We start from the raw sequence: 24,876 nt of genomic DNA on the forward strand, positions 1-24,876 counted from the left end.
AAACCAAAAAGAATAAAAATAAAAGTGAATGGAAAACAATAAGGATCTCCTCAAATGATATGCAACAGGTTCACCCTGGGTGCACGATTTGGTATTCTGATAAGTCAGTCAGAGACTTCAGCAGCACAGATTCTAGCAGGCTGTGGCAAGTACAGCAAACAGGCACACACAGTCAGATGGGGCAGATAATATTTCTGCTCTTTAAATCAGCCTTTTATTCACTAACATCACAATGGCAACTCTCAAACTTGTCCAAACCTGCTCAGTCCAAGAAACACCTTCGAGGCCATCATCGCATTAAAGTTGACAGTATAGATAGTATTTTCCCGAGGCAACAAAATGTTGCTTTGGTACATATTTTGTTGGAGATACAACCAGGATCTAACGCCAGATGAAAGATGTGGAGAAGCAGGAGAAGAAGGAAGTAAAGTTTCAATTTCTGTAACACCCCCCCCCTCCCCAAACTCACGTGCCCAGGTATGCATCATAAATCTAGAAGTTAAAATTTACAGGAAAACAAACCTCAGCTTCTCCTGTTGAGCAATGAAAGTGGAGATCAATTGGCATGTCATCATTTCTCCTACTAAAGTGACTGAGCGAGCAGCTGTGGAGCACAAAACAGGGAGGAAGGTGGCTGGGTGGGGGAGCGGGGGGTTCGGGGAGGCTCTCCATGACTTGGCTCCTCGAAAGAAAAGAGAAAACAGAGCGAGACTGCAGAAATGAAGGAGGCTTAGAAGGAGGGGTTGCGCAAGACAAACACTTCCCGCTGTGGGGCTGAAATGTTATTGTAAGGTCACTTGTAAGGTTCCAGGAAGGCAGGGACCCTTGCCCCCCTCCCACCTACCCACCCACAAGGCTTGCTTCCAGTCACTCCGTCCACTCGCTTTCTTTGGCCAAGGGTGTAACGCAGCAGCTCTGAGAGTGGAGTCTAAACAGTGTCCGGTGTCATCTTATTTAACACCAAGCAACTGCCAATTAACACAAATCTGTTATTCATACGTCTGCTAAATAGTGCAAGTCAGACCAGCGAAAGGCACAAAGTCGATTATCATCTGAATGGTGGCCGTCCCGACGCCTCTGTGCGAGCAGCTCCGTGGGTTTCGCGAAGGTTAACAGGAGCAAAAGGAATTCTATTTAGCTGAACTCAAATCCATTCAGCAGGCAGGAAGAGTGTGTGTGGTCTGAAAACACTCCCAGAGCCAACTGCCCAAACAAACTAATGAGCATTGTACACACACACACACACAGACATGGGGACTTTCTTAAAAAGTAAAAAGAAAGGGGGAAAAAATCTGAACATTAGCATACAGCTGAAAGTGGCAGACAATACTTTGTTGAAATTCCACATGAATCTTAATTGAAGTGTCCATTAGAGTCAGTCAATGAGTGGGAGTGCTGCTCACCAGGATTATACGACCCCGCTAAAGTAAACACAGAGTGACCTCCATTATGACTACTTATCACGGCTACGGCTCTTTCCTTTCGTTCCCCTTGGAGAGGTGAAGTCGGACACATTCCTCCCACCAAATGTTTCCTCCTGAACTGACAGGGTCAGCATTGTGCGCTGATAGATTGGGAACAAGGATTGTTATAGCGCTGCTAACATTATTTCCGCGATAGAAACAGAGGGATTTGTAGGCAGGAGGTATATTATTTCCACCTGGTTTAGAGGGGAAGGAGGTGGAGTGGGAATAGTTGTTGGTCTACCTCTGAGGTTTTCCAAATTGCCCCGCGCTCCTTGGATGTCTCATTATCATGACTTTTCTCAGGGTAATTTCAGGCTGCTTAATAAAACGCACGCATATATTCAGAGGCACGAAAGCAGCGCCCATTCGCTCTCGTAACTTCTTCTCACGCAGGCCTACGTGGCACCACCTCAGGAAAAGCGAGTCCCCCGTCTGCTATGAGCTTAAATACACGGCAAATAAGTCCAGTCAAAAGGGATGACGAGGGTTTAAAATTAATTACCGCCGCCCTGTCCAACCTTGGGGGACCACTGCACACAATAATCCATCCATTGTTCTCTGCAAATGGACCCAGCCTCTGTAAATATGGGGCTGTGAAGGGCTGAGAAAGGCTGGGTGGGAGTAAAGGTCAGCTCGAGCCTTGTTTTTAACGACAGCACATTAACTTAACTGACTTCCTTCGACTTTAGACTGGTAATAAATGAGAGGAAATGCAGAGAAAAAGAAGGGGACATGTGTTTAAAAGGGTGGCATTCACTGGTGGACGCGTGGTGTGGGAAACAGAAACGATGCGCCGGACCAGTCGCGGCTTAAAGATGAAGTGCGTCTTCCTTTGACTTCTGCTGTTTGGTGTGGGATGAAAGACAAAAAGGTAACATGAAGCTGATTTTATTTCCAGCACTAAATGAGGCATTAAAGTGCGAGTTGCATAAGGAGGATTAAAAAAACAAACAAACATGTTAAACAGCTTTTCAGCTCTACCCTTTCTCATTCCCCCACCTCGTCTCACCAGCTTGGCCCACAAGCCACTGTTACACCTTCTTACTATGCAGGAAAAAAAAAAATATATATATATATATAAGAGGACTTTGGGGCATTTTGTTGCTCAGAAACTAGCGTCATTACGGTTTAAGGAAATGGAAAATGGTCTGAGAGCCAAAACAGCCTTGTGATTTTAAAAGCCCTTGGCATGCAGTTTATCTCATAGTGCATTCTTGGTATGAAACCATGATGTAACTCTGCTATAAAATGTATATTTTCCAACAGGGTCGCAGAGGAGTTTGCATGCTCTAAACTTTGCCAGATAGCTTTAGAAGTGAAGGAAATACGTGTGGGGTTAAATCACATAAGAAAAAAGGAAAGGGCTAGTGCAGCAGCTTAAAAGGACCACTGTATTTGATGCCTGGTTCTAATTAAAATGCACCAAAATAGTACCATTCATTGTGCACATTGTTAGCTAGCCCCGGTGCATAACAGGGACACCTGGTGCCTCTGTTTTTTTCTCCCAGGGTGCATTTCTGCAGATCCATATGTCCAGGCTGCTGCATTCCTCGTTTAGCAGAGCCGAACAGTCCCCGGACCTGTCACCACGTTAGAGCTCTGCTGGGACACATCACCGAGCACCTCCTCCAGCTGCTTGGGGAGGCAGAGCAGCACATTTGGGGGGGGGCGGCAGAAGGTGCTAAGATGGAGGAAGTGCAGTGGCTACAAGGGGGTCCAGCTGTGACGTTGCAGCACAGAAAGAGGGAGGTCTGTGTGTATATGACTGAGTGTGTATTTGGGGCTCTCTGTGGTACTAGGGCAGGGGGTCCTGGGTCAGATGTCACCTGGTGACTGACAGCAACAGGCTCAAAGTCGTTCACCCAAACTTACTGTCCTCTCAGGTGCACTGCCTGAAGTGTTTAGATAACAGCAGTAAAGTAACACTCCCTACGTGTTTTTACTGTTTCACACACAAGCGAAAAGGGGGCCCGTCCTTTATGATTTCATTTACATTTGTCAACGATGTCATCATACACTGTTAAGTTTTACAGGGACAGCTTAACAGCTCTGCTGGCCTTCGCTTCACTACAAAAGCAGAAGCTTTGAATCAACTACCCCCACCTACAGGCTATATTTCACAGCATGTCAGAGTCAAGCTGTTGCATTTGGACTGTAACACAGAACCCACTGTATCCCTGCTTCTGTTGGTGGAACTGTGGGATATTTACACTTCACAGACTGTCAGGGAACGTACAAAAATCATCTCGCTCAGACTCCTTGCCAGCCGCATATCTGCAATTGTACATGTGTCCCTGCATCTGCAACCACTTTCAGAGAAATTATGAAAAGCAGGCTGCAAATGCTTCCCATTGCCTGACATTAAATCAGCTCAGGACCCATCGGACCTCGGCTCCCCACCGTCCAAACTGGCTTCCCCGTTTTTCTTTGCTCCCTCGCTGACATATGTTAATCTGTAAACACAGAAAATTGCCTGTCTAATCTGATTTAGCCTTCACATCTTGTTTACTTTTGGTTTGGTTGTGCCGTGAAGGCACGGCTGCCACGCTGTGAATGAGGCATTGTCTGCAGACCCACAGATGTAATCTCCCCCTCTAAACTGCCGCCAAGCCTCCCACCCCCGCCTCCTGCCCCCTTCTACCTTGAGCCATGATAGCCACATGCAGGTATTGTACCTATCAGACGCCTCTTGAATCCACTCACACGCTGAGCGGGGAGAATAAAGAAGGCGCTATAGAGCCTGCTTGTTTTGCCAGAGAATAATCTTCGGGGGAAATGTTCTGGTTTTCAGATTTCTCTCATTAAAAACTGAAGCGAAGTTACAAATTCTGCCTCTGGCTTTGACTCATGCCACTGGATTGCATCAGACATGGTTCAGTAGTCGGTGATGGTGGATGAAATCACAGAAATTGTCTCGAGAGCTGTTCACGAGCTGTTGACAAGCTCACTGTAAGTTGTCTTTATAAAGCAGAGTATTGATACTGGCACAAACAACAGCACAGTGAACTGTGGTGAGACTGAGGTTTCCCACTCTCCAGTCGGGGTTACGGTCAAGAAAATATGCACGCACATGAACACACACACAGACACAGGGTGTTGTGAGTCAGGCCCTTTGGCCAGCTACTTGAGAGCTGGACTCTTACACCAACTTGTGTTCTTTCACCCTGGGAAGCTGATGGATGATGTTTGTTTGGTTTTGCTGTAGCGAATGCACACACACACACACACACACACACACACACACACACACACACACACACACACACACGCTGCCATGACTGAAACACACAAACTAGGGGTAGGGGACGGGCTGGTTTGCCCTCTCTCATTCTGCTGTCCTGTGTTGATTTTGGGCTGTGTTTAGAGATTTTTGTGAGTTTTAAGTTTTCCATCTCTTCTCTGCGCGACAGCATTCAAAACCCAACTGAGGCTTTCTTCAGGCTCACAGGAAACCAGCCAGTCAGCTTGGTTAATAATGAGCTACGACTGCTGTATAAATGAAAAGAAAAACCCAAAAAATAAATAATTTTAAAAAATGAAGCAGCTCACCTCTTACGCAGTCAGTCAGCAAAACAGCCTCAAAGATGAGTAACACAATCTTCAGGATGTCCATGCTGTCCAAAGACAAATTCATCTTCCCTAAACCTGAAAGACACATGCACAAACAGTTACACTGCTGGAGGATATCAAGACATTTGTATACAAAATAGTTTAAATACTATAGCTTGCTTATAAAAGTCCTGACCAAACCTAATATGCACTATATCACTAACAAACTGGAAGTTCCCAAACTAAGACACCTGGGATCTTTTTGTGGTTTATAAGGAAGTTTAAGGATTTTAAAATGAAAACCAAGCAGAATTTATTTAATGGCAATATTAACATATAAAGTTAACGTTAAATAACACAGGATGTGTGCAGTTTTTCCACTCCTTCCAACTACAGGTAGACACCTAGGTTTGGGACTCTACATTAGGGTCAATATTGAGGGTTTAAAAAGTGCTGAATATCTTAATAGCACAGTTATGTATCTAAACGACATATTCAGATACAAAATCAAGGTCTGGGAAAGCAAAGCGTTCATGGAAACTGTTGCTTTTGGCTAGTTTCTTGATGTGCTTACAGTAAAATATCCCTCCAGCTGCTCAAATGAAGGTCGGGTGAGAATGCAAATAAAAGTATAAATAGGACTTTAACATACCTTAAATATTCAGTGAATTAAGTCAGCCTCGTATCAGCCTCTTGACTGAAATGCTTTTAGCTAAAGTCCGTGTCGAGTCCATGAATCAAAAGTGACAGCGGTCGACTTTCCACCGACCTCTAACAGACCAGCACATGCCTCTCTCCGGGATAAAATAACGGATTCACGGCTGCAATAAAACCGGACACTTCCATAAATCACAATAACAAAGTTTCCAAAGTGTTAGGGAAAAGAAAACTCAGGGAAGTCCAGTCCGGTCCGTGTAGTCCGCTTCATCCACAGAGTGACTTTTCCAGGAGCGCGCACACAGCCGAGACTCGCTGTCCGTCCCAGCGCTGCAGCTGCGGGCCAATCACAGCCTGCAGAGCCCGGCCACGTTTAACTCTTTATCTCTCAAACCAACCTCTTCATTACAGAGCTGTTATCCCACCGCTGTCAGCTCAGCGCACGGGAAAGAGATAACAGCTGCAAACTGTTAAGAAGGATGCCATGCAAATAATGGGCCTTATATAAGCCATTCTATTGTTCTAATATAATATCTGATCAGAAATAAACACAATGAAAACAGTGGAGGGGAACATTTAGATTTTCAGGCTAATGGGCATCCCTGTATGGAGGTCCCCAAGTGCCAAAATGAATCCAATAAATACATCATTAAATAATAACGTTAATATGTCATTAATTAATCAAACTAGGCAATAAATAAATGCATCCATAATTATTTTAAGTATAAGTGATTTCATTTAAAACACTTAATAAAATATAATGTTTTACTTGTTTCTGATTGTGATTAATTAATGACACGTTTAACCCTCTAGAGTTTAAATCACATGGCCAAGTTAAGATTATATAGTAGCAAGATGCACTCTCACAGAGTCTCTGTTTCAACTTGTGTCAAAACTGTGACTTTTTAGCTTTCAAATTGTGTTGATAGGCCAAGTAAGTCCAGAATAAATATTTTACTCTGAATTCTGTTGTCAAAATTCAAAGCAGGATTTTTTTTTTGAGGAAACCCCCAGAGCCTATTTGCAGAAAAACGCATCAACTAATCAAAATGTATTTGGTTGCGTAGGAAGAGGGAACAGTTGTGGGAGTGACGGTGGAGAAAAAGTGAGCGATAACAATAGCGAGTTTTCACATCTGAGAGATTTGTGACATTTAGAATCAGAATCAGAATCAGAATCAGAATGGGGTTTATTGCCAGATGTTGAGGTTTACAACATTAGGAAATTTCTGCGGTGCTTCAGTGCAAACATAGTGTCATAAATAGCACTTAAATAGACATGAAAAAAAAAAAAAAGTAAGAATAAGAATTAAAAGTGCTATGTAGAAAGATATGTGCATGGGATATACATGAGATATATACATGAGAATAAGAATAGAGTGCTACGTAGAAAGATATATACATGAGTGCAGGTGGTGATCAGTGCCAAACATGAAATGATGCAGTGACACAGCGTAGGGTCATGTGTTAGTGGCGGGGACAGTCATATGGTTATTGTTCATGTGACCAACAGCAGAGGGGAAGAAACTGTTCTTATGGCGAGAGGTTCTGGTGCGAATGGACCGGAGCCTCCTGCCTGAGGGGAGCAGGTCAAACAGACTGTGTCCAGGGTGAGAAGGGTCAGCTGAGATCCGAGCTGCACGCCGCAGTGTCCTGGAGGTGCACAAGTCCTGCAGAGATGGGAGTCTGCAGCCAATCACCTTCTCAGCAGAGCGCACAACACGCTGCAGTCTCTGTTTGTCCCTGATAGTGGCTCCAGCGTACCACACGGAGATGGAGGAGGTGAGGATGGACTCGATGATTGCAGTGTAGAATTGCATCATCGTCCGTGTTGGCAGGTTGAATTTCTTCAGCTGCCTCAGGAAGTACATCCTCTGCTGGGCTTTCTTGATGACGGAGGTGATGGTGGGCTCCCACTTCAGGTCCTGGGTGATGGTGGTACCCAGGAAGCGGAATGAGTCCACAGAGGTGATGGGGGTGTCAGTCAGGATGATGGGGGGGAGTGGGGCTGTGTGCTTCCTGAAGTCCACAATAATCTCCACTGTCTTCTGGGCATTCAGCACCAGGTTGTTGTGGCTGCACCAGGACACCAGACGTTCAACCTCCCTCCTGTAGGCAGACTCATCCCCGTCCGAGATGAGTCCAATAACGGTGGTGTCATCTGCGAACTTGATTAGCTTGACAGACTGGTGGGTGGAGGTGCAGCAGTTGGTGTACAGGGAGAAGAGCAGAGGAGAAAGAACACAGCCCTGAGGGGAGCCGGTGCTGATGGTCCGGGAGTCCGAGACATTCTTTCCCAGCCTCACATGCTGCTTCCTGTCCGTCAGGAAGTCAGTGATCCACCGGCAGATGGGATCAGGCACATTCATCTGGGAAAGCTTGCCTCGGAGATGGTCTGGAAGGATGGTGTTGAAGGCAGAACTGAAGTCCACAAACAGGATCCTGGCGTAGGTTCCTGGGGAGTCCAGATGCTGCAGGATGAAGTGTAGGGCCATGTTGATGGCGTCGTCTACAGACCTGTTGGCTCTGTATGCAAACTGCAGGGGGTCCAGGAGGGGGGCCTTGAGATAGGAGAGAACCAGGCGCTCAAATGACTTCATGACCACAGATGTCAGAGCCACGGGTCTGTAGTCATTTAGTCCAGTGATCCTAGGTTTCTTGGGGACAGGGATTATGGTAGAGGACTTGAAGCAGGCAGGCACATGACATGCCTGCAGTGAGGAGTTGAAAATGCCAGAAAACACTGGGGCCAGCTCGTTTGCACAGTGTCTGAGGGTGGCAGGAGACACACCGTCTGGGCCGGGAGCTTTCCGAGCATTCAGACTCCTAAACTGCTTCCTCACATCTGCTTCATGAATATGAAGAGTTGTGGTCGGAGGAGGTGGTGTGAAATCCTCTTTTGTGTGGGGTGAGGAGGCGGGTGTTGCAGGTGAACAGTTTGAAGGTGGTGATGGCTCTATGGAGGGGGGAGAGGTGGGGGAATGAGTGTCCAAAGTGCCTCTATTGTTGGGGTCGTTGGAGGTGTGAAGGCTGCCTGATGGCTCGTCAAAACGGCAGTAGAAGTCGTTATTTAGCATGTTTGCAGTGTATACTTCAAATCAAAAGCAGCCACAAACAGCCAGTTGATCACAGAATATTCATTATAAGTTCATTATTTAACTATTACTTCTTTCCTATTTAAATTAATTAATAACAACTTAAATTATTTAATGATATATTTATTTAACTCATTTTGGCACTTGAGGCTCTCCATACTCATGTGCACTAACTCAGAGATGTATTACATGAAGACATTGGTTTTAGCTGTTTTACATAATCCAACTTAAGTTATATTATAAAAAGATACTTTTAATACCTAAATGAATCAATATATAAATTATATTGTTTGAGTATAATTACACCATGATTTTTTTACTTAGGAGCTACAGCTTTGAAGTAAGTGTCATCATTAATGTAACGGATACCTGGAAATACTGCCGCAAATGCCCAGATTAAATTACGAGCTTCAAAAGTCAAACTTATAGCTTCATACTGTAGCACCCTGTGCTGTGAGTAACACCCATTCAGTATCCAGATACAATGGTGCGAAGCCATGAACATGTGCTGCCACCTACTGGCTACAGATCAGCTTCTGCCATGCTGAAGAATTTCAACTGCAATCACTGCTTCACTCAGTAAGTACTTGGAACTTAGGTGTTTTACTGATGTTTTGGCTCTCATTCAGTATTGACAGTCATGTTGCTGAGTTATTTGGCCCTCTAAAGGTACCTTTAAAGAGGGATCTCTTAAGGTTTGGTTCTCATTGGATGCGTCATCACCCCTGTTTGGATGAATGGGGTGGGGATGTCCAACATTACATCCCTCTGTGCTAGATGACCTGCCAATGGTTGATCAAATCTCAGCAACAACAAACCATAGGCCTGGTGTCGTAATCCAAACCTACCTGGTAGCTTTCATTCCTCTCCATGTATTCCTTCCCAGGAACAATCAGCTACTTGATCACCTGCTATAGTTAGGAAACTTTAGCTGTGTCCAATATCTGCTTTTAGAAATCCTATAATTGGGCTGGATGAAACTCTGACAATGTGGTACTCAAACTCCATAAAGAAATTCAGTTAAGGAGGATCATCAGTAGGCCCACACTGCCCACTCCAGTGCCAGGAATATAAATGGCAAATAGAAGCTAAAATTATTCCAGGCTTTAAATGATCATCTTTACATAATATCAAGACAGACACATTTCAGCTCGCAACTGTTCCAGTCATGGGACGGTTAACATAACATACGCCCTGCAGTTTTTCAGTCTCTATCCGTTCCGTGAATAAAGAGAAGACTACTTTTAAACAGGAAAAAAAATCATTTATTTCAATATACATTGCATTTAAAACTATATAACAGTATTTATTCAATATTTTACACAGCTCTCATCATGGAAATGGACTGAAGTTTTAGAAAATAAGACCAAGCTCTGAAATAATATGATATCCCAACCTTTAATTACTGCATGATTCCATGTTTTTTTTTAAACATAAAGATAATTATAGCTTCATACATTATTTTTGTTCTTTATAAAAGAAAAACCACACCTTTCCAAAGTAAGTTCATATGTTTCTTTGATGAAAATAAGATTGATACAGCAGTATTTAGTGATTCTTAATATGTAAAGCCTGAGGAACTGCTTTAAGCCAGAGCAGAATGGATAGGATGTGATATTTCGTAACAGGTGCTCAGTGGTCCATTTTGGCCACTTGAGAGCAATCAAATGTACAAACCAATATACTGTAGCTATGGAAGATACTGTGTATGCTGTCATTGCTGTGGAAGCAGATTTAAGAGCAGAGAGGAAGTCGAGAGTAAATGACATCAATCTGGGAACAAAAGTAATCTGGTCCTGACCGTCAGTACCACCAGAGGAACGGATGAATATAATTCAGTGTAAACACATATCAGCAAAACATTGCTCTTCTGAAAGGGCCTGTAGATGCATTTCAAACAGCAGAGGGATGTCTCTTAAATGTGGAGGCCCACTGCAATTAGTAGTCACAATATTGCACTATAGCATCATGAGAAAGAGAAACCCAGCGAGTATCAACGGGCCTGTATTCCTGTAGGCCAGCACCTGAAAAGGCCTCTGGTTCAAAGCAAATTATACACATTGTGGTGCTAATCAGGGCACTGAGTAATGAGAGGTCAACTCTCCACTAGGGGGCCTTCCAGACCTAACAGTGATGACTAAGAAATCCCTTTTATTCATCTCAGCGTGCAGGAGAGTCCCCGGAGAAAACTCAGTGTGCCGTGCTGCAACAGTAAAAGCAATGGGCACAGCCCATAACCGTGGAGGGGTGAATGGACAGTCTTGTTGAAATTCAGACTCCATCTTACAAAGTGATACAGAATTAGACATTCACTGCCATTAAAAGCATGAAGGAATCTCAATATAAAAGTCGTCCATCGTTCACTTTTGCTTGACTGGGACTGGTGGACTGGTAAAGGTTGCTTTTCAGTTCCAGTGCAGAGCAAATGTTTACTGAAGACATTTTAGTGTTTTTATTACCAGAATTACCGTTATTTACATGTTGATCACAACTTACATTCTTTTGATTAATCCAAGACTCGTGACAGTTCGGGCACAAATATAGGAAGCTCGCTAAAGCATCGGAAATATTTCACAAAGTCCTTTCATTTACACCGGAAGCTAAAAAACGAAAAGGAAAAATAAGAAAGAAGAGGGGGAAAAAGGAGGCCTGTTTCGATTTTGCTACAGAGGACCGCTGCACAATGCCAGTTTAATATCTGTTATTGCCAGCTTTTCCTCTTTCCTGTTTTTAAAAAACATGTACAGGCATTTGTGCATCATGTGGGTGCAGAGAAACCTGCTGACACACCAGAATCTCTTAGAAATATTAAATCGGAATTCAGTGGCTTTTTGTCTGGAATTTCTGACGTGTCATCTTTGAATGGCCATGCTTAGCTGGTACAATTACGACCATTAGGGGTTACCCGAGCAGTGCTGCTTTTGCTTTGTACACAGCTTTCTGTCTGTTGCATATGTCCTTGTTGTGGCAGACTGTGCATTCGCATGGTTTTCTGAGGTCAGATGCCCGCCTTGTCACTGTAGAAGGGCGTGACATGGAACATGTAGCAGTGTGTGCAGACCCTGACAGGCTTCACCTGACCGTATCGAGGCAGCGGAGCAGAATGGGAAGAGCAGCGAGAGCAGAAGATCTGAAACGACACATCATGCAGTGTATCACTTACCATCCACATGATAACGCATGAATTATCAGTTTGATCGAGTTCACGTTAAACCGAACAGATCGTACCTTTCCGCAGCTTCTACAGTGATGTTTCCTGCGGATAACAGTGAACGGAGCCTTGCAGGCAATGCAGGAGTTGCAGGCTTCATCAGGGACCCAGTCAGGAGGGTCTGCACAGAGCCAAAAAGAAACAGTAAACACAAAGCAGAGCTGTCACCAGCTTAACGTTTGCTGAGAGAAGGAGAAAGGAACTGGCTGACATTTCAAAAAAAATCTGTGTGGGTCTGTTTGTGGATTTGCTGACCTTCGAACTGGCCCTCACGGGCCTTGGCTGCCAATTCCGATGAGGAAATGGTCTCCTGACACAGAGCACAGTCCTCCAGGACTGCGCTGCGCATAACAGGCCCCGCTGAACACCATAAAAGAAGAAATGTGTGTTGTGTGACTGATTGTTATTTAGTTTAACAGCTCAGTTATAAACAACAGTGCAAAACTGCTGTTAGCAAAGACCCTATAGTGTTTTCTAAGCTGTTTTCACATATGAACTTAATTAACTGTTAATATGAAACAGTAATGGGAGGATGAAGTGACTAGATAATGTGACTAACAGCATGCAATTTAAGATTGCACTGCTGTGTCCATTACTGTGCAAGCTGTCGTTTTATTACATTTGTCATCAGCTTGTTTTGGGCCAAGCACCTGGTTCTGTTTTGATGTGGTTGTGTATTTTTCTTAGCATATTTTTCCAATATGACACAACCAGAAAAAGCCCCACTAAAACACTGCGTGTACTAGGGAGCTGGCAGTGTAAAAAGACATGCCTGATGTGCACTTGCACCCCTGTCAGGTGCCATCTAGAAAATTTTGGGGCGACAGTGCAGGCCTAACAGCTTTATTTAAAGAAAACAGAACTCGAGGAAAATTTAACTCTACAGCCAGAGAGAGAGACTGAGGAGGAGCTTCTTCCCGCAGGCGATACGGTCTCTCAATCACACCACCACACAGTACTGACCCACACATATGGTTCTTACACACACACTGGACTTTCTGGACTTTGGTTTTGCACAACACTGGTCACTATATTCTTCATTTCCGGTTAATACTTGTACAGCTGCTGTTATTGTGTATATATTTATTTATATTTAGATTTCTTCATACATTCTTATATAGTTCTATATTGTGTATTGTGTATTTTGTTGTACAGTTATTTTATTTTCAACTTTAATTTATATATTTATCTTTATCTTATTCTTCCCAGTTAAATTTACCCTTCATTCTAATTTGTGTTGTACAGTTATTTCATTTTTAACCTTAATTTATATTTTATTCCTTCCTAGTTAAATTTACCCTTTTTAATTTTTCATATTTATTTCCTATCTTATTCATAGCCTTTTCCTTTTTTTGTTCTCTTTAGGTCACGAGCAGTTGTCCAAGCATTTCACTACATATCGTACTGTGTATGACTGTGTACGTGACAAATAAAATTTGAATTTGAATTTGAATTTGATATTCCTTACAAAGACCCAGCTACCACCATTTTTCGTCAGTTTCCAACCATGCCATAAAGAGCTAAAATGCTAGTAACATTTGCTATTATTTATTTATGTTGCATCTAACTGAGACTTTTGATGCAAATATCAGGTGTTGCAAATGTGGCAATGAGGATAAAGAGAATAGCAGTATTTGAACATGCTCTCCAGTGACTACATTTGTGAATTTTTGTTTTTCAAATGGGGGATTAAATCCCATTATAATGGGATTAAACTATTATTATTTATTTATTTTTAAACAAGCAGTTTTTCACGATCAGAAATGTGTTCTGTTTTATGTTAAGCAGCTTTTTTTGCTCACTTGGGGGTGCGCACCTATCACTGTTAATTTAGAGTTAATTTTTTTCACATGGAGCCTCATTAGGGAAACATCAGGCTCATTAAGTAAGGTGGTAGGTATGGTGTGTTTTTAAAGAGCTTTTCACTGAAAGCAGCTGCCTTCAGAAAACGATGCTATTCGAGTGAACAATGATCACTCTCTGCACATAATTAATGCAAGCATTCATTTTTACACTGTCACACGATCCATAATCCATTGTTTTGATTAAAAGAAAATCATATTGTGGCCACTGGTTAAATCTTTATAAGAAAGTTTAATCTTTTGAGCAATATGACTAAATACTAGTTACTACTTCTGCTTAATTCAAAAGGCTGTTTTGACTTCAGTCTTTAGTCTGTTAAAGAGAGAAAGCAAAATATTGTAACACTAAAAATATCTCATAATCAAAAAACACCTTTCTGACCTTTCTTCTGCTTATCATTGTCTCCTTCCTCACACTTGGTTGCCATGACTTCAAAAAGAGTCTTGAGGATGCTGCGAAGGTCACTCGCATAGTTGGTCTGCAGCTGATCAGCAACACCTGCATCACACAAAAACACAGAATGGAGATCAGGCCAAGCGAGAAAAAGAGGTGAGTAGAGAGCGAATCAAGAATGAGAGCTTTTATACCTGATATACAGACAAAGAGACGGTGGATGAGGTCGCTGCTGCTGTGGAAACGAGATCTGATCTTGTTTCTGGCTGCTGCTTTGGCAACTTGTACGGCCAGCTGGATCTCCTGCTGGTCTGGGTCTTCTGATGTCCCTGAGCTGGGAGTCAGACTGCTGACAGGACTGAAGGGAGCGGTGAGACACAGTGAAGGATCATCAATTAACATCTGTCCCCAAACGTCCATACATCATTTTCACAGTCAGTTTACATCAATAAAAGCAGATTTCCATATTTAAAGTGGACCAATTATCCTTTTCCTGATTTTCCTCTTATATATGCATACAAATTCACTATGTACGAGACATCCTGAGAGCCAAACGGTTCAGTTTGCTCTTAATGCTCTGCTTCTGTTTTCTTTTTCTATTCTTGAAAACTGCACAATGTAGATGAGAGTGGATACTCATAATATAGTCACTTCTGGTACACAGCTCTGGCTGTGACAACAGCACCCCTACAAAGCCTCAGTTCAAACCTTCTGTTTGCAAGAGGCAGCCAATCAGAACAAAAGTGGAGTTGCCTTAAAGTGAGAGGAGCTAAAAAAGCTTGATTTAGACAGTAAATTAACTAATGGTCCAAAATAAAATAAATGAGGACCATCTTAACTTTGCAAAGCTACTCTGGTGGAGTCCAGGAATAAAATCTTTGAAGCTCCACTTTAATACAAAGTGGAAATAAATGCACAATAACACCATTTACTCTGCCCAAATTAACAAATGCATCATTTTTTTAAAATTAGCCATTAAAGGTTTCTTTAGTTACTGTGAATGTGAGCAGGAAGTAAGCACAAACATGAGACAGACACACATTTGGATGAATGATTTGTTACCTGGGTGTATATGCACTGCTCGACAGACTACATGTGGTGACCGACACACTCTCACAGTCACTACCTGACACAGAGCTGAGTGGAGAGTTCTGAAAACTAAAAATAACCAAATACAGAGATTCATGCATATATATAAAGACTTAAACAAAACAAACGGATATGAATATTAAGAGAAAAGAAAGTGGAAAATTGTGATGAATTAAGGAAAACAAAACAAACTGGATATGTGTTAATGGAGCATGGAGGAGTTCGCCACATAAAATATTGTAAAATGAAACTGAAACACACCTGGAGCTTCTCCTGTTGTCCTCTTTGGTGTACCTCTTCATATCCTTATTTTCTGGATTTTCGTTATCCATCTCCTTGTCCCTCTGTCGGCCGCCACTAGTATGTCTTTTTTCAGTCCTCAGCTGGTGATTACATGGGGAGGCTCCATTTCTGACACTAGAGCTACAATCCTGAGCCTGGTGTCCCAGCCCAGGAGCCTCTTCGAGTGGCTCTGCAGAGCGGGAGGAAGGAGGGCTCAAATGGGCCACGTCGTCCTTATTGTTGTGTTCGTGAGGACGAGGAGGGAGCCGACAAGCAGAGGACTGAATGACAGCGCTGGAGGCAGGCGTCGTACAATGTTTGTCCAATCCCAGAGCGAGCCCTAAACCGAGTCCAGTAGTCTCTGTGGTGATGGCATCCTCGTGGCCATCCTCGCAGCTGCCACAGCAGACGCAAGAGTTGAGCAGGCAGTGAGTGGCCACCAGGGGGCCACAGGGCTCAATCTCAGAGGGAGTAGGCCGAGGTAGCAGCAGCTTGTCCACAGCCAGTTCTGTCAAGCTGGGTGAGTGAGGGTTGAAGATGACTGTAGCAGACAGCTTCATGCCTCCCATACGATGGGCGATGACTTCAGCTGTTTCAGACGCTGTCCCCTCTAAACCCATGTCCCACCCATTGGTGTAAGGCAGAGGTTCTGAACCAGGGACATTAGTACAAGGGGGACACTTTGCAGTTGGGCAGTGTGTGTTCAGGTTGCGTGGCTGTGGACAAGGCTGCTCAGATGTTGTCTCAGAAAACCAGCCGTTCCTAACCGAGTCTGGCGTTGGTGCGAGCTTGCGCTGCACAGGACGAGCAGACTCTTTGGGAGGAGAGGTGACATAACAGCGAGGCTCTCTGGTGATGTGTTCTCCTGCTGCATCCAGGTCCTCCATGAAGAAGACCCTGTCTTCCTCTGTACAAATGCCCGTCCTTTCTCGGCTCCCCAAGATTCTGCGTGGAGAGACCTCTGTGCTGGAAACCCCACTGGAGCCTGCAGGCTGTCCTCTGTTGGGATCGTGGGCTGGAGATTGACCCTGGCTGGGAGGCGACAGCAGAGTCGACATCTCGTCTCCCACGCGGTACACCATCATGTTGAGCTGCTCCAGTTCCTCCTCATCGTACTGCATGGAGCATGCCAGCTCAGCCTCCTCTGCCTCCTCACAGAGTAAACCCTGCTCCTGTTCCTCCTCTCCCCTCACAGTTTCCACCTCCTCCCAGCCTTTTTCCACTCCTGCCAACTCTTCCTCCTGACTGGGACAGACAAGCGCAGCCGGTGGCTCCTCTTCTCCCTCACTCCCCCTTTTGGAGATTTCATTAGCAGGACTGCAGGACGAGTGATTCTCTTGGACTGGAGCTGGTACGCCGTTTGTGGCCAGCGCCTGGCTTGTGGACAACTCCCCTTCTTGAGAAATGCACAAGTTTCTCTCTAGCGTCATCAACTCCTCCTCAGTCAGGGTCTGGAGCAGGTCTCTGAAAAAAGCAGCACAGGATAGCTGGAGCATAGTGATAAACTGTGAAAAAATACATTTGTTGCCATGTTAGATATTCATGGCTTTTACCTTATTTTCTTCAGTAAAGTGCGAAAAGGCCTGAAGAGCTCAGACATATCCTCTGATTTTCGGTCTAGGTTGAGAGGTCCCTCTGGATACACAACCAGCCCACTAAAAACATGTTTAAAATTCTGTAAGAGGGTGCAAAGGAATGGAAAACAAAGAGGGCAGTGAAAGGACAGGCAACACTTACCACACAATGGCCAGTCTGGGAATTGTAAACATCAGTGCAGGTTCATAGTCATCAATCATGTCCTGTGTGAGATAGCCCAACTTCAGGGCCCTGAAATAAAAAAAAAGTAGTCAAATTAACCGCATCATCTCTGTGTGGTATTTCACAGAAGAGGATTATTTAGCAGAAAAATGTCTGTCTATAAATTCACCTCTCCACAGTCTCACAGAAGAGCACAATCACCTCCTGCTGTACATAGTATTCTTTGGGAGACTTCACAGGCACCATGGCTGACACGTAGCTGCCAGTGGAAGAAAACAGAAAGTGGAACGTAATGACTTTTTGGCACACTTGCAGAAATATCATTAAGTGGACGATAAATCTAGATTAACCCAGTGCATACCACTGATAATAAAGTCTTGTCTCTATTTTTACCTGAGCTCAAACTCAGCAAAAAGGCTGTCAAAATGTCGCAATGCGTCCTTCATGCGGTCTGTGTACAAGTTGAGGTCTCGCAGGGCCTGGTCTCTGGTGATGTTGCGTACCTCCTCCAAGCTGCGAGTAAGATCCTTAGCTAGGGGTCTCATAGCTATGCTCTCTATCTCCCTGTTCATGATAATGGAGCCTGCAGCCAAACACTGGACAGGAACAAGCAGAGATAATATAATTATGCACAGAGAATTAAATTGTTTACGATGGCACACTTGGCATTCAAAAAACTCAGTGTGTGAAAAAAAAAAAATTAAATATCATTTTGTTTTGAGCCAGAGAAAGGTCATTTTTTCCCAGATTGATGAAGTTGTGAATACACTACCTCGGCTCCAAACCACAGTTGCCCTGCCAAGTTGTCATGACGAATCTCCTCGGGGAACTTGACACAAAAATCTCTGTTGGCCCGGTCGAAGGGGATACATTCATCCATGATCTGACTGATGATGTTCAACACGTTGTCCTGCAGATGAACACGGGAGTGACAGAAAACTAAATTGAACTAGTGGCAGAGAAAAACACGAGCGAGTGAAAGTCTGTTCTTGAAAAGCGTTTTTTTGTTTTGTTTTGTTTAACTAATCTTGGTCAATAATCCGTGCTTAAACATCGGTCACCCTTTCAAGAAGGCCATTATAGCGCAGTGTCTGAGGACCATTGATTAGGACGTGAATGGGAACAACTTGACAAACACATGAGACCATTATGGCCCTCACAGCTACATTTTCCTTCAATAAAAACATTGAACTAAAGCCCATAATTCCAGCAGTGAAAATGCACTGTCACATACAACAAGAGCTAATCAAGAGCTTATGTGCCGCTGGCATGTACAACAGCCATAACAATGACTTACAATGAGCCTTTCACTCAACCGCAGCTGCACTGTGCACTGTAATCTTGTCGGGCACAGCACTGCGTCTTTCTCTGCTCGCCCCGAGGAGAGAGATTAAAAAGCTTTGAGAGGGAGAGCTTAACCACTGATTCCTTTATGGCTGTGTTCTGCACATGTGTCTGGGGCCGGTCCAAGTGCCACCTCAACGTCTGTGAGCGCCTCCCAGCAGGGGACACTGGTGATAACCTTCACTTATGTTTGTTTCCACGTATTCAGGAGTTGCGACTGCAGCGACACCCTGAATATGACACAAGACTAGCTTCCTTCCTCCTTTTTTTTTTTTAAGCCCATCTCACTCTCCTTATTGTCCTCATCTGGCCTCTTCTCTGCCTGTCTCTTATGTTTCTCCATCCATCTCAATCTTTGTCCATTTTGAAAGGCACACGCACGCCTGTTCCAGCAGGCCACACTGTAAGAACAGCAGTGCCAACATAATGTGAGCAGCATGCCAGCAACCCCCGCAGAGGTCCATGAATAAGAGCTGATAGCTGCAGTGGCAGGTTCAAGCACAACATTTTGGCTTGAATGTACTTGCTTTCTATTCTTAGGGCCTCTGGGCTATGGGGTATCATGCTGCTTCAGTCATTCTCAAAAAACCTTAATGCCTTCGAGAGAAGCCACTCTAAAAAGCCTCCTCTCTAAATGTATAAGTGCTTAGGAATGGCTGTTAAATATTTTCATTGAAAAAAATCAGAGACTAATTAAAAATCAGCCTAATTGAGAATATAATGGAGAAGAAAAAAAAGGTGGCAGCACGGCAGAGGGAAGGATGGAGAGGAAAGAGAACAGTCGGGGATCAAGTGATGACCTTATTAGGTGGTTCTCCCCGTGCGCTCTGCCAGTGGGGAGGAGGCTAAGGCACAACAGGTCACATGAAAACCTCCCCTACCACCTCTAGGTCTTTCAGCATGACGCAGCATAGCAGCCATCACTCATGCCCAGCATCACCCGCTAATCTCCTCTCAGCCTTGACCTCATGAAAACCTGCAACAATGCGCTGCACGAGCACATAAATAACCCACCATGAATTCACACCTTAAGATTCTTGTTCTGTGGCTCAGATTCAACCTGATTTATATTCAGAAGATTAAAATGAGACCAATAAACCAACTCTAATCCCAAAAGGAAATCATCTCACGTTATAAAATGCCTCTTTCTAAAGAAGCCACTCCGGTAATCATTTACAGAGAGCCCACGTGACACAGGGCTCTGTGTTATCAGAGCAAAGTTAACTGTGTCAACTGATGGCTTCCAAGCAAAGTCTACTTATCTCACTTATCAGCAAGACTGTTTCATGCAGTGTTTACTAAGGCAACAGTCATATCACCGCGCCTGTGTCCGGAAAGGGATAATAGTGGCTGTCTTTATTTTTAGTTGAGAGGCCAAATCAGGTTAGAGTCAGGAAATCATGTAAATTACATTAAAACAAGCAAAGGAAATCAAAACCAAACCCAAAATCGGGGTTAATTTACCTAAATTACAGATTCGCGTATCTACATGCATTGCTTGTAATAAAAGACAGTGAAAGTTTTGCTTGTTATCTGCCAACCTGACAGGATCTGAACTGGTTGACCAGCAGGGTACATCTCTGAGGGTCCTTCCTGCCGTCAAGGCTATCCAGCTCTGTGGCCACCTGGTTCAGCTCTTCATCGGCGTAATAGAACTGGGCCAAGAGCTGAGGGTCTGTCCTCTGCACAGAAACACAAAGCAGTAATTTCAGTATTTGACAATCAAAGCAAGGCAATGTAAATGGCATAAGCTTATAAGTTTCAATTACTTTATGATGTGTATTTATCCTTTTATCACTGACTGTTATTTCTTACCATCGTTCATCTATAGAGATTAGGGGTATTATTTCTATTCACTTCTGGGTTTAACTATTGTGCCTCATCCATCACATAAAGCCTCTTCTCACTTTTTGATAAAGGTAGCCTTAGCTACAAAATTAGCATATTAGTATTATACTAGTATATTAGCATTTTCTGCAAATAATATAATATAATTGGCCATCTTTAGGCATATTTGAGTATTCTGGGTATTAAAACATAAGCACTGAATGGAATTATTAGAGACAGAAAGCATTTGAAATCATCCTGAGTGACACTGATCCCCCAGAGCAGTAGTTTCTGAATGTTACTCTGTCAGACAATTAAAAAACCATGAAGTGTTCATTTAATATTTTAGTGAATGTCTTTCATTTAGTAAACATTATTAACTTAGCGGCAAAGCAAGCAGTTCAAAAAGGTTGAGCACCCCGCCTGGTTCTGGACGGGGCACAAGGCACAAAGTCATCTGACCTAATCTTACATGTCATAAAAAGCACAGTGTTTACAGAAGAAATCACTATACATGAAAGCAAACAACAAAACCTTTACTAGAAACAATACAGACAAGGTAAAGCAAGGACTTGGAAGTCTTCAGACACTTTGGTAAGATGTTTGACTCCTGACCCAGATGTCGATATATAAAATATGTCACGTAACTGTTGTGTTTTTACTTTCACAACAGTCGCTGATATCATCTACCCATGCATTTTCTTAACAGCTTATCTTCTTCAGGGTCAACTCTGGACAGGTTGCCAGTCACAGGGCTAACAGCATGATCGCTACCGATGGCTTTTGTGATCATTCTTATGAAGATACATATACTCAAACTGACTTTAGCATTCAGTGCACACTTTATGGTTATGTCTTAGTGTTAGCCTGGATTGGATTTAGACAGACACTCATGCATCTTACCACAGGCCTTTTTCGCAGCAACCCTCTCACATTAAGCAGCAGGGAAACACAGGTGTTACTAACGACAGTGGCGAAGGTTCTGCTCGGGTTTAAATATGATTAATAACACCTGTGTTACCTAACCTTTCATAACAAAATTGGTGCTGTTTAAAATGCCCTAAAAATAAAACACAAGAAGTCATCCAATAGCGGCCATTGTGTTGCGTTTATCAGACATTTGTTACTAAAAAACAGAAAAATTGACGCTCTGCTCACTTAACAAAACGCTACGGTTATACAGCTGAAGCTAAACAAGATTTTTGGATGGATTTGTTGGGTCGGTGAGTCACTCACACTCAGGATTTGAAGGGGGAATTTCTAACAGCTGAGCAAAAAAACAAAACAGATTTCTAGCTGAAAGATGATGTCACGATTCAAAATGGATTTCCTAATTATATTACTTTCATTACAGGGTGTAGATCATTATTCATCATTGTATGCTCTCTCTCTTGTTAACTGTATGCATTGAGCCTTGTGTTTGGTTGATTATTACTGATTATTATTTCTCCTTAAACATGGCAACATTTAAGGGAATTAAGTGGAATAAGATTTATTGCCAAGAAGCATAGTTACAATAAAGAACCACCCTGCAAATAGAAAGGAAACCAAGTAAAAGTAATAAAAAATATTTTCTAATTTGCTCTTCAACTCTTTACTGAGGAACTAATAATCAAGTAAGAGAACTGTATGTTGTATTCATTCATTACCACTTGTAGACTGCACAGTGGATTTCTAGGTATAAATACATTTTGTTCTCTATCTTACCACTTTCTGCGTAGGCTGTACAAGTCAGTGGTATAATGTATTAAATCTCTGTTGTTATTAATGTTGTTTTACCACTTAACCTTTTGTTAACAGGTGGAGTGTTTATGTAAACGTACTTTGTACCCAGCTGTCAATTTAACGCTTCAAGGCAACTTTTCATTTCTCATACAGGAGCTAATCTCACACGAAAGGAGCAAAATAAAAAGAGCACAACAGAGGGAGAAGTCACGCCAAAGCAATTAAGCACTAACAGGACACAGAGGACGTATAACAAACCAACATACTGCTGATCTTTAGGGACAAAAATAAAATCAGGTAAGTAGGGCGCTGTAAAGGCCAGCGTAACGCAGGTTGCTTTCCCATTTGCTGGGATTGATTTGTGAGAAATACAATAGAAATTCATATTCGTACATACGCACATTTCACAAACACATACAGTATGAGGAAATAAATGACTAACCCTGCTAAAATCTAAACAAAAGGAGCTAACAAAGGTTTATAAGCAATGCTGTGCAAAAGTCTTGAGCCACACCTTATTTCTTTAAGTTTTGTTAGGAAAATAAGAAATCTGAGCAGTGTTTAGAGGCGCAAACATATGAAGGGCATTCAGAGTTGTTCTTTCAAGTTTGGCCACATTTTCTGTCCTCTATCAAGATGATCCAACACTGCTTCAATAATGCTGAACTTGGGGCTCCTGTGTGTGTATTTTTTTTCCTATCCAGGAACAATTTTACTCCATTTGGGGTCATTGTCATATTGAATAATGAATCTGTTGCTTTCCAGATCGTACTGTATGGTGGATCCAATCTGACAATAACTTTTCTGCACTCATAATTTTAATTCTGACAAGATCCCCAACATGACTGGCTGAAAGACAGACCCAAACCATGACAGAGCCTCCACCGTGTTAGAGATGGCTACAGACACTCACTGTTGTACCCATCTCCTGATCTCCCCCATACATTTGACCCAGAAATTAACATTTTGGGTTCATCACTCCATAAGACATGTAACCACTGATTTTCACTCCGGTTATTGGGCCATGTATCCAGTCTTTGCTTAAAGACTTGACTTTCAGATACTGTTCAACAACCTTTCATAGTTTTCAGCCCTGTCACTTCTTTGTGCCATGATATGTCATGTTTTCAGATAATATATCTTTGGGAATTACATTGTTGGTGCAAAAACTATTTCACGCCCATCAAACTGTGTTAAAACTGTGAAAATAAAAACGTTTTGAAATACCCTCAGAAAGCGTGGAAAACTAACTAAACTGCTTAAGGCAACTTTAAGAAATTACAAGAAATTTTGGCTCCTTGGAAGCAAAATACAAGGAAATGAGGAGTGGCGCAAGACTTTTCCACAGTACTGTGGTATAAAAGCTCCCTGGAAGAGCAGGTGTAATTAGAGAGCCTAGCGCTGGTGGATATCTCCTGCCATGTGCTCTTCACTGTGGCGAAAACGCACAACACAGCAAATCACTTCAAGGCTTAGCGCGAAGCACACACACACAGCCACAACACACCAGGCAGAAAAAGATACGTTAAAAAAATGGAAACACAACAACGGTTCATCTATAATTGCAATTCAAACTTAACTGGACAATCTAGATACCAAATTTCCATTTCAAGTGTGCACAAACGCATACACACACATCCTGCGAAGGGCTTCTGTTAACCAAAAGGTTAATGGTTCTGAAAACGGCGACCACATACCGATGTGCATCATCACAAACCACGCAGCCTCAGTGATGGCACAGGAGCTCAAAAGGCCAGCATGACTGTGCAGACTGGAAGCAGAGAGAGCTGCACCAGTAAACATTTGCCTGCTGTGCACTGACGGGAAGTGTTTTTTTATGACGTGAAAAACCAGAGAATACTGGTATTTATCGGAACCTCTCACAGGATCTTTTCCCTTAAGTTTGCAGTGTTTCCTGTTGCACGATGCTCTCCCCATGGAGGCGTGCTTCTCTCTCTCTCTGAATATGATACATGGTGCTGTTCCCTCACTCTCTTGCTCATTAATAATGAAACAAACAGCAAGAAGAAAACAGAGATATCTCCTACAGCTGGGTCGCATTATTACTGCGAGGTGGAAAAACTACTGTGAACATGCTGCTCTAGAAAGGTTATTAGCAGTAACCAAACACGTCCTGGCAATCCTAATTAACACGTAGCGCACAATAAAAGAACATTTTGTACATTTTTTTTGTCAAGGTCAAACTTTTATTAGATGACAATGCAATCACAAGGAAGATAATGTGTCTTTCCCAGGTAAAGACCCATGTTAAGATGACTGGAGAACAGCGGCACTAAAGTGAAGCAGATCAGCATTTCAATTCGAGCTTAGGGCTCTTTCAGTAGGGCAGATGTTTGTCATTGCCAATACGACACCCACTTTGTATCCAAACACAGCTTTTCAACTTGCTACGAGTAAAATCAATAATATCCCAGCACATTTTGTTCATGTGTGTGAATTTTTATGCAATGTTTCATATGCCGTGTTATGTTTACTGAATAAGATGGAAGCAGGGAGCAGAGAAGGCCTTCACAAGGTTGCTTTACACCCTACTTACATAGACTATAAATGAATACATGATAAATCCAGGGTAATACTAAAAATATTTTCATGAATGA

At 42.9% G+C, this 24,876-nt stretch overlaps 2 protein-coding genes across 5 annotated transcripts in view; both read right to left on the minus strand.

Annotated features, from left to right (window-relative positions):
• LOC101465506 (fibroblast growth factor receptor-like 1) overlaps positions 1-5,965 on the minus strand; it is a 34,619-nt gene extending 28,654 nt beyond the window's left edge. Inside the window, exons 1-2 of one of the 2 annotated variants that reach the window (XM_004540578.5) lie at positions 5,668-5,965; positions 5,016-5,111 (exon numbers count right to left, since the gene is read on the minus strand). In XM_004540578.5, coding sequence (XP_004540635.3) covers positions 5,016-5,100 — 85 coding nt within the window. In that variant the 5' untranslated portion in view covers positions 5,101-5,111; positions 5,668-5,965. Of the gene's footprint in view, positions 1-5,015; positions 5,112-5,667 lie in introns of those variants that run through there. The other variant, XM_076877250.1, reaches the window with a different exon arrangement.
• Positions 5,966-10,008: 4,043 nt separating this feature from the next.
• zfyve28 (zinc finger, FYVE domain containing 28) overlaps positions 10,009-24,876 on the minus strand; it is a 28,401-nt gene continuing 13,533 nt past the window's right edge. For 2 of the 3 annotated variants that reach the window (XM_004540579.2, XM_004540581.3), the window contains 13 exons: positions 20,248-20,388; positions 18,135-18,272; positions 17,756-17,958; positions 17,532-17,621; positions 17,342-17,431; positions 17,158-17,259; positions 15,584-17,068; positions 15,296-15,391; positions 14,428-14,591; positions 14,222-14,338; positions 12,233-12,337; positions 11,995-12,098; positions 10,009-11,896 (listed from right to left, as the gene is read on the minus strand). In XM_004540579.2, coding sequence (XP_004540636.2) covers positions 11,765-11,896; positions 11,995-12,098; positions 12,233-12,337; positions 14,222-14,338; positions 14,428-14,591; positions 15,296-15,391; positions 15,584-17,068; positions 17,158-17,259; positions 17,342-17,431; positions 17,532-17,621; positions 17,756-17,958; positions 18,135-18,272; positions 20,248-20,388 — 2,967 coding nt within the window. In that variant the 3' untranslated portion in view covers positions 10,009-11,764. The remainder of the gene's footprint in view (positions 11,897-11,994; positions 12,099-12,232; positions 12,338-14,221; positions 14,339-14,427; positions 14,592-15,295; positions 15,392-15,583; positions 17,069-17,157; positions 17,260-17,341; positions 17,432-17,531; positions 17,622-17,755; positions 17,959-18,134; positions 18,273-20,247; positions 20,389-24,876) is intronic. The other variant, XM_004540580.2, reaches the window with a different exon arrangement.

Source organism: Maylandia zebra, linkage group LG19, assembly GCF_041146795.1.
Source record: "Maylandia zebra isolate NMK-2024a linkage group LG19, Mzebra_GT3a, whole genome shotgun sequence".
NCBI lineage: Eukaryota > Metazoa > Chordata > Actinopteri > Cichliformes > Cichlidae > Maylandia > Maylandia zebra.